Source organism: Pyrus communis, chromosome 4, assembly GCF_041283825.1.
Source record: "Pyrus communis isolate YQ-2024b chromosome 4, ASM4128382v1, whole genome shotgun sequence".
NCBI lineage: Eukaryota > Viridiplantae > Streptophyta > Magnoliopsida > Rosales > Rosaceae > Pyrus > Pyrus communis.
In genome coordinates this window covers 6,739,467-6,753,486 of record NC_142568.1, presented here as the reverse complement: position 1 = coordinate 6,753,486, position 14,020 = coordinate 6,739,467, and the positions used below count along the sequence as shown (strand labels likewise).

The following is a 14,020-nucleotide window of genomic DNA, read 5'->3' as shown; positions in this document are numbered from 1 at the left end:
TATTCCGTTAACCTTAACTGACGCCGTCACTGCCGTTAGGAATATTCCGTCAGATTTGACGGAATATTCCGTCACCTTCTCCGGCGAGACTCCGGCGCCGGAAAACTGGAAATTTTTCAAACTTTGTTTTCTCCTTCGTTTTTCAACCATTTTTCACGATCTTTATACCAAAATGAAGCTTAGGACTAGTAGAATCACGATAGGCTAGTTTTAAGGCCTAAAAATTAAGGAATCTCACCTGCAACAACGATCCAAGTTCGGCCAACTTCGAACCTAGCCTTCCCGACGTCCAATTTCACCCAACGAACCACTCCGAGGCTCCTTGGGACCTCACAAACACAACTACAAGCTTAGAAATTCCAAAAACACACTAGTTTAGGTTTGCATGAACAGTACATAATTCGGCCATTGTTGAAACGACGTGAAAACGTTCGAATTCTTACCTGGAATTGGTATGGTTGTGCTCCTCACAACCTCACGAGTTCAATGGTGTAATTGGTTTCTTGATTGGTGAAAGTTTGAGTGTGTTTGTGTGTATAACCGTATGTTTGCAGAAGGAAGAGGAAGAGAGGAACTCGGGGAGAGAGAGAGAGAGAGAAAGAGAAAGAGAAAGAGAAAGAGAGAGACAGAGTGAGGGAATGAGGGAGGGAATCCCGGGAAAGTGAGGGTGATGTGTGAGTGTGTGTGGTCCTACAACACCACACTACACAAAACTACACGTAAGTTTAACGAACTAGGGGGTAAAATTGTAAATTCACACGTACGTTTTTAATAATCCCGGGACGGGATGTTACAGTAAGCTAGATGATAATGAGAAGGTATTTATAGAAAAGTAAAAACAATTTTTTTTTTTTTTAAATTTTAGATTTTTTTTTTCGAATTTTTTACAATTTTTTTTAAATTTTTATTCAACTAATTAATCTCTGCCGTTGGATATAAAAAAAATTTGAATTCCAACACTCCAGATTATGCCAAGTGTCACAACGGTAACTTTTCTTAATTTTAAAACTATTTTTTCTTTTATTTATTTATAAAGCATATTAATATCCACCATTGATCTCAGATCGAACAGTGGATATTAAATAGGACTTTTTTTTTTTTTTTTTTACCGTTGAGATCGAAAAGTCCAAGCTAAAGAGCCGTTGAGATCGAACAGACCGTGGGAAGCCACGTGGCTCCCAACGGTAACTAAAAAAGTTACTGATTTTTCTGATTTTGTGTTGGCGACGCGTCCCCACGCGCGAGTGGAGTGCACACGCCTGACAGAAAAAAAATATAAAAAGGCCTGACGCCAGGCTGACGTTAGCGCTGGCGTCACATCCACTCCGGCTCTCGGGCTGGCAATTCTTCACGGGCCCGGAGCTCAGGCCTCCACCTTCACTCGGGTTCCTTCACGCTGGAGCCGGTCCACAGGGCCTCGGGCCCCTTTTCTTTGGCCTGTCCCCCGAGCACCCACCTACGGTGAAGTTGCTCTGAGCTTGGGCCTCCACCTCCGCTCGGGCTCCTTCACGCTAGAGCGAATCCACAGGGCCTCGGGCCCTTTTCTCTGGCCTGTACCCCGAGCAATCCACCACGGTGGAGTTGCTATAAAGAAGGCTACGTACACGTGCAGAGAGAGGGCTTGCCCGCGGATTTGTGGAAGATGCTTCAAGCTTGGAAACCACTGAGGCTGAACAGTCTCGCGAAAACACTCCGCCTTTCCTCTTCTTCTCCCACTCGCCTTCCAATCCAATCCTTCTCCTGCAAAATGTCGTCCGACTCGCCGCCCTTAACTCACTCCATCACTCTCCCTAGTCAACTCGCCGAACCCGTCCAGATCGTTGCCGCCCCCAACATCTCCCCTTCCGAGTTCAGGCGAGTCACACCTTTCATTTCACTTTGTATTTGCAGATGTAGTCACAATTTCGATTGTAATTAAAACCCAATTACAATGCCAAGTACGCAGTAAAAAAAATGTTAATAAAAACCAAATTACAATTTTGAATCTTTGATTGTAATTAAAACCCAATTGCGATCCTAATTAATTATGCAAAAATGTGAAATTTGCAGGACCGCCATCGATTCGTCTTTGTTCAAACAGTGGCTGAAGAACATGGAAAGTGAAAGTGGGGTTTTAAGTGGCGGCGGCTTGTTTCTTAAACGAGTTTTAATTCAGGTAATTCAAATTGAAAGTTCAATCCTTTGTATTAGCAACGGTTGTTTTAGTGGTGGCTAATTCTGAGGTGGTTAATTTTTTTCGGCAACAGGGTGTTGATATGTTCGGAAATCGAATTGGGTTTTTGAAATTTGTAGCAGATGTGATTGATAAAGAAACTGGGAAAAAGGTATCTAATGATAATGTCCTTGTTTTTCGGCTTTCATTGGTGCCTGGAATTTTCCGTTTTGATTCTGTTGCTACATTGTGAAGTAAAACTTACTTAGGTTCCAGGTATTGTGTTTGCACGAGGACCGGCTGTGGCCGTGCTAATCCTTTTGGACTCAGAGGGCAAGACCTATGCTGTTCTTACTGAACAGGTAGGTCATGACTTTGGTGTTTTGCGTAGTTTTGGTGTTGCATATGTACATGTCCGTAAATTATTGAATTAGGATATGGCGGTGTGTACTTCTCAGTTCTCATGTATTCAAACCCTGTCAAAATTCATTCTTGTCTCCAAGGTTAGAATCCCGGTTGGAAGGATCATATTGGAATTGCCTGCTGGAATGTTAGATGATGACAAGGGTGATTTTCTCGGCACTGCAATCCGTGAGGTATCTCTCCCTTTTTTCACAAATATAATATGATGCACAATGTATGAGTCCATGTATGTCTATCTCTTTCTTTTTTCTAAGGACACGAAATCACCTGGAAATTGATTTAGCTTACTTGCAAACCACAAGCCTGTAGTTTTGGTTTATACTTCAGCTAGTCACCGTATTTTTGCTACATGGATTCATTGCTTTGCTTTTATTAGCATCTCTGCTCCATAAAGAGTAGCTTGCTTAGTGATTGATCTGTTACTTTCTGTAGAATATTTGGTACGCTTTTATCCCCATTACAGGACCTAGTTTCAAATTACTTACCCTGATATTTCCAAGGTTCTCCGAGATATAATTGACATTCATTTCTTTTCATATCTTTGACTGGCATACATGTCTGTGCTATGCATATTGCTGGTGACCAATATGCGTATTGGTTGCTTATTTGTCTTTTTATTATTTCTGTCAGGCCTGAAAATATTCCTCGTAATGTTTTATGAAATTTTCTTTGGTTTATGTTACTGCTTTTGTTCTGTTCAACTATATTGTGCTCTCACTCTTTCTACTGCAAGTTTTACAGCCATGCCCAAACTCGAGATGCATGAGTTTTATCTTTATACTTTTGGCAGGTTGAAGAGGAGACTGGTATATGCCTAAAACAAAAAGATATGGTGGACCTCACGGCCTTCCTCGACGAATCTACTGGACGCAGAATTTTTCCTTCACCAGTAAGTTGGTGTTAATTCTTTCCTGTAGCCAAAATGCCAAAATGGAGCTTAAAATGTGGGTGGTCTCCCATTTGCTGATTTAAAATTGGAAATCACGGATTAGTTAAAATAAAATTACAGCTCCCCTCGTCATTGTATTATCGCAAAGTTCGCCTTTTAGGAAGTTGAGTAGAAGGCTCCCAACCAAGGTAACCCAGATAAAGCTCACTAATTTTCTATTTTTTCTTGCATAGGGAGGGTGCGATGAAGAAATAAGCCTATTTTTGTTCAGAGGGCCGGTGGATAAAGGGATTATTGAGCAGCTGCAAGGGAAAGAAACAGGTCTTCGTGAACATGGCGAGCTGATTAAGCTCTGCGTGGTTCCGTATGAAAAGCTCTGGTGCACAACAGCTGATGCAAAGGTTTTAGCAGCCCTTACGCTTTATGAAATGGCCAAAAGAGGAGGGCTCTTGCCTCCGCCAAAAGCCTGAGCTGCTAATCTTAACCACTATACCCTATTTTCGGTCCTCTTGAGTGCCCAGTTTGTATTAGATTCCGACTGGATTCCTTTTATCTGCTATGTAAAGAGTGCTTCCAATTTTTACAATTTCAGTAAATTTGAGAAGAAAATAAAGAGATTGCATCCATCATGGTTATGGCTTTTAGGGGTTGCCCCGGGACAAGGAATTTCGAATGAGTCAAATTTTGGCTAGGGTGTGATCATTGGAGGTGTCCACATTGGAGTCTTGGACACCGGCGTTTGCCGGATCGTGCTTTGTTTAGGGACGGCTGCTAGAATAGCGCCTTATGCTCACTAGTCGATTTACCAAGTCTGCTCTCTTGATGAATTATTGAATCGGAAGTCCTTGTAGGGTTTGATGCCGCAGTTGAGGATGGTGACGATGTGATTTCCGTCTCCATGGCTTCTCCAAATAGGATGCTGCAGGGCGCGGCGATGATGGAAATTGGTCTCTATATGATGAAACAATGTGTGCGTTCTGACACCGGAGAATGATCTTATGAAGTATAATACGAGCAAATACAATGACTCTTCGTGTACAAGGTGCCTAAGAAGGTCCAAATCTATCTAAAAACAAATACGATAACTCTTATGGTTGTACAAAGTACCTAAGAATTTAACTATACTATAACTTCAAGTATGTTTTGTTGTCGATATCAGACCTCGCTGGCGACAAAGTTGTTGCCAGTTGATTCCCATATGGTGGTTCCATCACAAGTGCAAAGCTTTTTGTAGTTCTCCCCGACTCCAGCACTTCTAGCAATCACAGCAGCCGCGATACCAGAGTCCAATTTATCAGCAGTTTCATATATCGCTATTGACCGCCCGATAAGATCCGCAACTCTCAGCTTCTCTTTGACCCCAGAGAAGAAGGCATTACCACTCTCATCACTTACCAGTGTTCCCAGGTCACCAAGCGGCTGAAAATCATTAAGCATAAAAACGACTTAGAGAATGCCATTCAAAGTCACTGAACGACAAGCCAGTACTATAAAACTAAGCAGAAATTACATGAAATGAAAAACAAGATTATTACCGGTGGCCAAAAATCCAACAGAAGATTAATCTAAGAGGTTGAAAGATACAGGGGAATGCGATAATTGGAAGGTTTAGAAGAGCATATCATAACAAGTTTGCAACAGATACAGATGGGCAAGCAGACAGCTGTAAAGGGTATACTATGACATTAAAATTTGTAATCAGTAATGAAAACCGTGAAAACAATACAGGCATCGTACCACTCGATAAATCTTTAAACGTGTGTTGGGAAATATATACAGTTGTGCAAATTTCTCCAAGAGCAATTAATTGACGCGCAGCAGCGAATACAACTATAGTCCTAATTTCTAATCATATTGTTTTTTCCATTTGTGCCTCAAATAGAATAACGAAAACTCTACACCATTGACATAAATTTTACTGGAAAGAGTGTTCCTAACAGGTTACTAGGAAATTTATCAAAAGTCTAAACCACCATAGATATCAGAGGAAGAAGCGAACCTCCTTTGCTTCATTTGATGGCTTAAATACTTTTCCAGTGCTTGCAGCACCTTCCGTTAGATCACCAAATTCGTTGATAGACCAACCATGTTTTCCAGGTGTTAATCCACTAAAGTTGGCCTCAATCCTAGCCAATTCCATATTCACCTGAGCAAAACGAACCACACCAAAAATAATTGGACCCTTGAACTCAGAAACAGCAGCAGAAACCAAGAAATCTGTAAGCCATTAAAAAAAACAGGAACTATGTCAGCAACGTAAACTTTCATAAAACTCCAATATATTGAGCTATGAACCAAATTATGAATATAACATAAACGGAATTCTTCTGCATAAGAAATAGGATTTAGATCATTGAACCGCTAAAAGCTTAAACTCAGGTAAATTACAGCTCTTCTATATGTAACAAGAAAGACGTGGATATGTTAACTGTCCATTTCAATTGTTCAACTCAAAAAATTTTTACAAACAGCATTTTATCCACCAACCATACTCAAATTACAGCCCCTTTCGTTCACTTTGATTCAGTTATACTTGCCTTAATAATTGGATGAAAAACAATTATTCTTGTTTGAACAAGAATATATTCTATCTACGTCCTAGCATTGTGCAACAAGATATAATGACAACAAAGGAGTCACTAGACATGGATACATATCAGCAAAAAATTGAGGGGAAAGAACCCCAACATTGCATTCATCGAAAGAGAAAGGAAAAAAGATATAACCTTCAGGAATCCCCTGCCCAATTAATCTTGCTTTTCGACCAGTCTGCTCCAAAGCTTCAGTCATGGTCTTCAAAGGCGTTGAACCCAGAACCCTGACGACTTGACTGTTGAGGTCTACCTCTACACTTTTTACTCCTAGAGGAAACCAATTGAATAACAACATCAGAATACCAAACTGCCTTTCCCATTGTAATGCAGTAGCTCAGAAAAAAAAAAAAAACAAAAAACAAAATTTCCCACTGTAATGCAGTGGCTCAGAAAAACTTACCATCCACAGTTTCTAACTTGTTCTTTACAGACTTGACACATCCATCACATTTCATATCCACCATGTACTCCGTCTGCATACCAAATCAAAACCGAAAATTTAACTCTTCAGCGAAATCCAAAAAAATTCCTAACTTGTATTTCTAAAAATGATTTACATCTGTAATTTTTCCTAACCAATACTTCAAATCATTGAAACATCTAGAAAATAAATAATTTAGATCAAAAGAAAATAAAATTCTGAAGACCGAACTTACCAGTAGCTCCGGCAAAGCGCCATCACTCTGCAATTCAAATAAAAAAAAAAAAAAAAAAACGTTTCTGTATTCAGCTTAAACCGATCAAACAAACGGAACCCATTGAAGAATCAGATTGTAACCCACTAATTATTTTTGAAAAGGGTTTACAACCCATTAACAAAAAATCAAACGTTAATATCAAAACAACAAAGTTGATGAATTTCAGCGAACCTGAAAGGATTGCTTTTGCTCCGATGTGGGCGCGTCCATCTGGATAGCCGAGGGGGAGCGGGCGAAGCTTGTAGCGAGGAACGGAGGATTTGGGTTCCGCAGAGAAGGCACGGAGGAGAGAAAGGAGAGGTTTTGGGGTTTTGGGAATCGAAACGATACAGAGGAGGAAGAAGAAGAGAAGGAAGAAAGGGCAACGGCCGCAGGAAATGCAGAGGCAGCAGCTATGACAGCAGTCGTGGCCACTGACCTCAGAAATGCCATCTTATTTCGTATTTTTGCATTTGGGTTTTGGGATTTGGATTTCTATTCAATTTGTTTACATCATCAATCTCAAATTGGCTGCTTGTTTTGTTGTTGATTGATTTATTTATGAGAGATTTTGATATAGACGCTTCATTTTTTAAATTTTATAGACTAAATATTTATTCTTTTTACAAATTTGATTAAATATTTTTCCTACAATTTTTGTATTTTTATTTTACTTCATTAGAAGTTTATTCACATTAGCATTCCTTTTTTTCTTCTTATTTTTATGCATTTCTTGTTATGATGATTTAAGATTTTTTTTATTTTTTATTAAAATATTTATGTTAGTAAATTAAATAGAATGTAACAAAACTCATTGTTAGGTACGTTTGATTATATCATTACATTTGATTATAATGGTACATTTAGTTACTTGGTACATTTGAATTTTTGGTCCATTTAGGTTCTTGGTACATTTGAATTTTTGGTACATTTGAAATTTTAGTACGTTTGTTTTCAAAACATATGTTTTATTACTTTTGGTCCTAATAACCAGGAATTACTTTAATTAATTATTTTTTTTTATAGAAAGAGTCGTTAACAATGCAAAAGTTTAAATTAGTATAATTAATTTTTTTATAGAAAGAGTCATTAATCAACGGACAATTAAAAATTATGTGATTTATCGTTATTATTTAACATTATTTACAATAATAAGGATTTATCTCCGATCAACTAAAAGTTGTTCTTATCTACCAAAAAACATGACAATCTAGAGCATTGTTGTGACAGCCCGTCCCGAATTATTTGTAACGTTAGTGTGAAAAGATGATTTTGCCCCTGGACGTTAATTTGTGTTGTAGGGTGTTTGATTTGTATTTGATTGGTGGGTTGCCATTTGGACCACACACACACTCACACACACCCATCCTTTTCTCCCGTGACTCTCTCTCTCTTCTCTCTTTCTCGAATTTCTTCCATTCTTTTGCAAGTGTACGGACAAACTTCGAAGCCAACTTTCCATGCATGGATCGAAGGTTTGAAGGTTGGTTTTGGACTCCTAGCAAACCCAGGAACTCATCCATACCATTTTTAGAACTTGAAACCCTCGAAAACCTGAGAACCCTATTTTCATGCATTGTTCATGCACTTGTGATCGCGAAGGTTTCATCGAGTTTTGAGGTTATAGGGAGCTTTAAAACCTTCTCACGAAGCTCGGAGATCAAGTTTGAAGGATTTTGGACGTCGGGATAGCGAGTTCTAAGGTTGGCCAAATTTTGTGGAATTTCTCCAGCGTGATTCCGACGTTTTTGGTGCTTCAAAATGGTATAAACTTCTTCTCCTTGTCTTAGGCTTCATTTTGGTACAAATTTCATGGATTTTGGTTGAGAAATGAAGAAGATATTGAAGTTTGAAGTTTTTCCAGAAACCGGCAAAAATTCGAGTTGCAGACGACGGCGCTCACAGCGGCGGACGGTAACAACAGGCGAGGCTCACCGGAGAAGGAGGTGAATATTCCGTCAGAGTTAATGAAATATGCTAACGGCGTCAGGTAACGGCCGTTAACTTCTGTTAAGGTTTTAACAAAATATTCCTAACGGCCGTTAGGAATCAATTAGGGTTAGCTGCACGTGGCCGGCGTGTGGATGGTCGGAAAATTTTTCTAAAAATATAGGGATGTTCGTGAGGTTGAGCAGATCATGTTGGTATATTCAAACACCCTAATTGAGCAATGTGTGAAAAGTTATTACCTAAGGTTGGATATGTGCGTTAATTGACGGTTTTATAGTTGTTTCGCATATAGGTGAGGACTATTTGGAGGACGAGTGCAGCCACGCGAGGCTTGAGGCTTACGACCCTTCTACGTATTAGTGAGTGGGCTTTTTTTTCAATATATATATATATATATATTATGATTGGTATCTTTCCAGAAATTACGTTTTAATGATTTTTATAATCGAAATGGTTTATAATTGAAATGCCATGTCGAATATCGTCGATATTATTATTACTGTGATTATGTTGGTTATCCTTTGGTGCTGCGGATGCTCAGGTAAGTCAGGTAAGTATCTTGTTAGTGATAGATGTGGTGTTGATGAGATTGAGTTATAGCTTATATTCCTGCACCTCGGTGATTGTGCTCCGCCAGAGTAGGGCCTAGCCTTCACGTGATCATTCACCTTCCACACCGTACGCTCACCTTGGATCTAAGGCAGGTGCCAGCCTGTCGTACATACCACTATAGGTGGTTCCGACTCGTAGGTACTTGCGATACATCGCACAACTTTCATGTGATCGTAGCACTGAGTGTAATTAGATACACCAGCTTGTCATACAGACCACTATAGGTGGTTCCGACTCGTGTGCAGGATAGTGGTTGATGAGCTATAGATTCAGCCGTACAGGTCACTTTAGGTGACTCCGGCTGACGTACTGATATTATCGGCATATTATGATTTGTTTTATCTCACCTGCTTGATGCTTATACTATTTGTTTGGATATTCTGACACGACATATTTTTGGCATGGCATATTTGAGCTTTATCGTTTTTAGCATGATTTGAGATATGAGTACGTATAATATTTTCTGGAAAGTATACGGGTTTTACAGAGAGGGGTTATTACTTGATATTGAAATGGTTTGAAAAACAAACTTTGTTTTTGCCCACTCACGTTTTCTGTTTTGCGCCCCTCCAGGGTTTAGGTAGGGAAGACATGGGTGACGAACGAGGCATCGAGGCATTTCTGATAGAGCACCCTCCATGTAGGATTTTCTAGTTATCACTGGTGTAGTGTTTGTTTATTCTGGACTGCACCTAGGATACCTGAACTTCTAGTTTGCATTTTTCCTTCTGTGTTTGTCACTAGCACTCACTGATCTTTTTATTGTAAATTATTTTGTTGATTTTATTTCCTCGTATTTTCATTCTTTTACTTCCACATTGCGCACTTGGCTACATCACCCTCACGTGACGGCCAGCACGCCCCAAATTTTGGATCGGGGGTGTGTCAGCTTGGTATCAAAGCCTAGGTTTGGCAGTCCTACATTATTGTGAGTATTCTAATTATTTTTGGTGTTTTCTGTCAGAAATATGCCGCCTCGTCGAGAACCACGTCGCTCAGCTGAGCCTAGTTTCCCCGATATAGCTAAGTTGGGGGAAGCTATAGCTCATGTGATTCAGTTTACGCTCCGCCCTCCTCAGAGGACTCATTTGGAGACCATGTATAATCTAAAGGTGGACAAGTTTGAGGGTCATGAAGGATATGAGGGAGCTGAGCGATGGCTTGAGCATATTGAAAAGACTTTTCTAGTGTTGCAAAGTCAAGAGAATCTTCCTTCTGAACGGTGGGTAGAGACGACATCATGGTTCTTAGGTAAAGAATCGGCATCCTGGTGGGGACAGGAGGTTCTTCATTTGACCCCAGAGGAAGCTGCTGACTGGGAAGTGTTTAAACAGTTGTTTCGGAAAAGATTTGTTCCTCCTGAGTATATTGATCGCAAGAAGCAAGAATTTAATAATTTGAAACAGGGGAAGTTGACGGTGAATGAGTACTACAGAAGATTCATTGATTTGTCTCATTATCATCTGGAAGTTGCTGCTAATTTGGTTGAGATGTTTCATCGTTTCAGATTGGGTACTAAGAAGAAATGGCGTTCTATGGCGACCACTACTCCTTGCGATACTTATCAGGAGTTCTATGAGATTTTGTTGAGGATTGAGGATTCTGAGAATATGCCTAGTGAAAGTGAAGAAGAAGAGAAGGATGGTAATCAAAAGAAAGACGATAAAGGTAAAGGTCAAGCATCTCAGGGACCTTGGAAGACTCAGAGCTTTAAAGGAAGTGGGGTTAGCTCTAGTTCGTCCAGTGGAGGCATGAGTTCTACGGGCCAATGTAGAGGTGGTAAGTTTGCCGGAGGCCAACATTTTCAGAGGTAGCGAGATGCTGGTGGTTCTGGTGGTTCAGGAGCTCCGTTTTGTCGGAGATGTAACAGCCGCCACTTTGGCGAGTGTAGACAGGGAAGTCGAGGATGTTTCACTTGTGGACAGGTCGGACAGTAGGCAGTAAATTGTCCACAGGGTCAGCAGAGGCCCCGATGCCTTTTTTACCACCACCAGTTCCTAGTCAGCAGGTTTCACCGCCGAGCGGTTATGGTCAGGCAGGTCGTGGGGGTACTTACCATTACCAGGGATATGTTGCTCCTTATTTAGCTGCGCCATACCCGTATCCTCAGGATCCGTATTATCTGAGTGGCTACCAGAGCGGATATCAGCAGTACCCTGGAGGGTATACCCCATATCCTCCTTATCCAGTCGGCGGATCGCAGTGGTATTCGGGAGTACAGCCCTAGCAAAGAGAGGTTGCTTCTAGCAGCGCAGGGTCATCGAGACAGGTTGGTCAGATTGGACAAGGCCGTAGTACATCTAGATGTAGTGGTCAGTTGAGTAGAGGTCGAGGTGGTCGGCTGCAACCTTAGGGCCATATTCATAACCTCACAGTGCAGGATGCCCAGAATAACCCAAATTTAATCATGGGTATGTTAAATATTCTTGGCCACTTTGCTAAATTGTTGATTGATTATGGTGCTACTCATTCAATTATTTCTCATACATTTGCTCAATTAACGCAACCTAATCCCACTCCTCTCGGGTTTGAGTTAAAGTTTTCGATGCCTATCGAGAAGAGACGTGTCAGGTGGGTTGGGTGTACCCATGGTGCCCAGTGTTAGTGGAGGATGAGGTTATGCCAGCTAACCTCATTCCATTGGATATTGTTGAGTTCGATATCATTTTGGGCATTGATTGGCTACACTATAATCGAGCCAATATTGATTGTTATGAGAAGAAAGTTATGTTTCATCGCCCAGGGCTAACTATGGTTACGTTTGTTGGCGAGCGTAGCGGCGTGAGACACGACATTATTTCGGCAGTGAGAACCAAGAAGTTGCTACAGAAGGGTTATCAAGGATATCTGGCACATGTTGTACTAAATGATAACGCTTCCAGCCGCGTGGAGGACATTAAAGTGGGCAGACATTTTCCCGATGTGTTTTCGGATGATTTACCAGGATTGCCGACGGATCGTGACATAGAGTTCGCTGTCGACTTATTGCCAGGTACAGACCCTATATCCTTGATTCCCTATCGGATGGCTCATGTTGAGTTGAGAGAGTTGAAAATTCAGTTGCAGGAGTTATTAGATAAAGGTTTTATACAACCCAGTACTTCGCCTTGGAGAGCTCTAGTCTTGTTCGTGCGAAAGAAGGATGGTACCTTAAGGCTGTGTATAGACTATCAGCAGTTAACTGGGTCACGATTAAGAACCGTTATCCATTGCCACATATCGACGATTTGTTTGATCAGCTACGAGGAGCTTGTGTGTTTTCGAAGATCGATTTAAGGTCTGCTACTATCATCTGAAGATTAAGAGTGAGGATGTCCCTAAGACGGCGTTTAGAACCCGTTATGGTTATTATGAGTTTTTAGTGATGCCGTTCGGGTTAACTAACGCACCTGCTGCTTTTATGGATTTGATGAACCGGGTATTTAAGCAGTACTTGGACAGGTTTGTCATTGTTTTTATCGATGACATTTTGATTTATTCCAAATCCAAAGCAAGTCATGTGAGACATCTTACTTTAGTGTTGAAGAAACTAAGGGAGCATCAGTTATACGCTAAATTTAGTGAATGTCAGTTTTGGTTAGATCAAGTAGCGTTCTTGGGACATGTTATCTCAGCTCAGGGTATTCAGGTGGATTCTCAGAAAATTGCAGCGGTGGAAAATTGGGAGCAACCACGAACGATCTCTGAAGTACGGAGTTTCCTTGGTCTGGCAGACTATTATAGACGGTTTGTTCAGGATTTTTCCGTTATTGCATTACCACTTACGAGGCTAACCAGGAAGAACGTTAGATTCGAGTGGGACGATAGTTGCGAGCAAAGTTTTCAACAATTGAAGTATTGTCTCACTCATGCACCGGTGTTAACACTTCCAGATGATATTGGTAACTTTGAGATCTACAACGATGCATTGTTGAATGGTTTGGGCTGCGCACGAATGTAACACGTTTGGGTTATCGCTTATGCTTCGAGACAACTAAAGCCTCATGAGATGAACTATCCTACTCACGATCTTGAGCTGGCGGCAATTGTGTTTGCATTGAAGATTTGGAGACACTATCTTTATGGTGAGAGATGTAGGATCTTCACAGATCACAAGAGTCTCCAGTACCTGTTCACTCAACAAGATTTGAACCTTCGCCAGCGGAAGTGAATGGAGCTGCTAAGTGTTTACGCCTGCACGATCGAGTATCACCCGAGACGTGCAAGTGTGGTGTCTGATGCACTTAGTCGGAAATCTCAAGGCAGAATTGATGCTTTTTACGCAAGTTGTGTTCCTCTTCTTACTTATTTGAGGTCGACTGGAGTGAAGTTAGAAGTAGAAGCTTGAGAGGAAGCTTTACTTGCTCACTTTCAAGTCAAGCCAATCTTGATTGACCGTATACTCGAGGCACAGATGGATGACGATGAAACTGAAGAGCTGATTCGGCTAAGAAATGAGTGGAAAAAGAAAGACCTTCGGATTCGAGAATCAGATGGCATGCTCATGTTAGAAGGTAGAATGTTTGTATCGAACAACGCAGAGTTAAATAGGGATATTTTGGATGAGGCACATGTATTGGCATATGCTATGCATTCGGGGAGCACTAAAATGTATCATACCATACGACCATTTTACTATTGGCCAGGTATGAAAAGAGAGATTGCTGAGTATGTTAGCAAATGTATTGTATGCCAGCAGGTTAAAGCTGAGAGAAAGAAGTCGTTTGGATGGATGCAACCACTT

At 40.8% G+C, this 14,020-nt stretch overlaps 2 protein-coding genes and 1 pseudogene across 3 annotated transcripts; 2 read left to right on the top strand and 1 right to left on the bottom strand.

The window, feature by feature from the left end:
- Positions 1-1,458: 1,458 nt before the first annotated feature.
- On the top strand, positions 1,459-4,093 carry NUDX14 (nudix hydrolase homolog 14). The gene is made up of 7 exons (XM_068462379.2): positions 1,459-1,854; positions 2,050-2,155; positions 2,247-2,324; positions 2,422-2,514; positions 2,656-2,748; positions 3,366-3,464; positions 3,698-4,093. The coding sequence occupies exons 1-7, from the start codon at positions 1,643-1,645 to the stop codon at positions 3,932-3,934; spliced, it is 918 nt and encodes a 305-aa protein (XP_068318480.1). The 5' UTR covers positions 1,459-1,642; the 3' UTR covers positions 3,935-4,093.
- Positions 4,094-4,435: 342 nt separating this feature from the next.
- On the bottom strand, positions 4,436-7,278 carry LOC137723210 (copper chaperone for superoxide dismutase, chloroplastic/cytosolic). 2 transcript variants are annotated; one of them, XM_068462378.2, is made up of 6 exons: positions 6,928-7,278; positions 6,715-6,741; positions 6,459-6,531; positions 6,191-6,325; positions 5,464-5,681; positions 4,436-4,883 (listed from the first exon to the last, which is right to left on the bottom strand). In XM_068462378.2, exons 1-6 carry the CDS (start codon positions 7,186-7,188, stop codon positions 4,620-4,622), a joined length of 978 nt encoding a protein of 325 aa, XP_068318479.1. In that variant the 5' UTR covers positions 7,189-7,278; the 3' UTR covers positions 4,436-4,619. The 2 variants fall into 2 exon arrangements, with proteins under 2 accessions (XP_068318479.1, XP_088548554.1); XM_088692428.1 differs by lacking the exon at positions 6,715-6,741 and having other exon boundaries at positions 6,928-7,265.
- Positions 7,279-10,394: 3,116 nt separating this feature from the next.
- On the top strand, positions 10,395-11,234 carry LOC148697375 (uncharacterized; annotated as a pseudogene).
- The last annotated feature ends 2,786 nt before the right edge of the window (positions 11,235-14,020 follow it).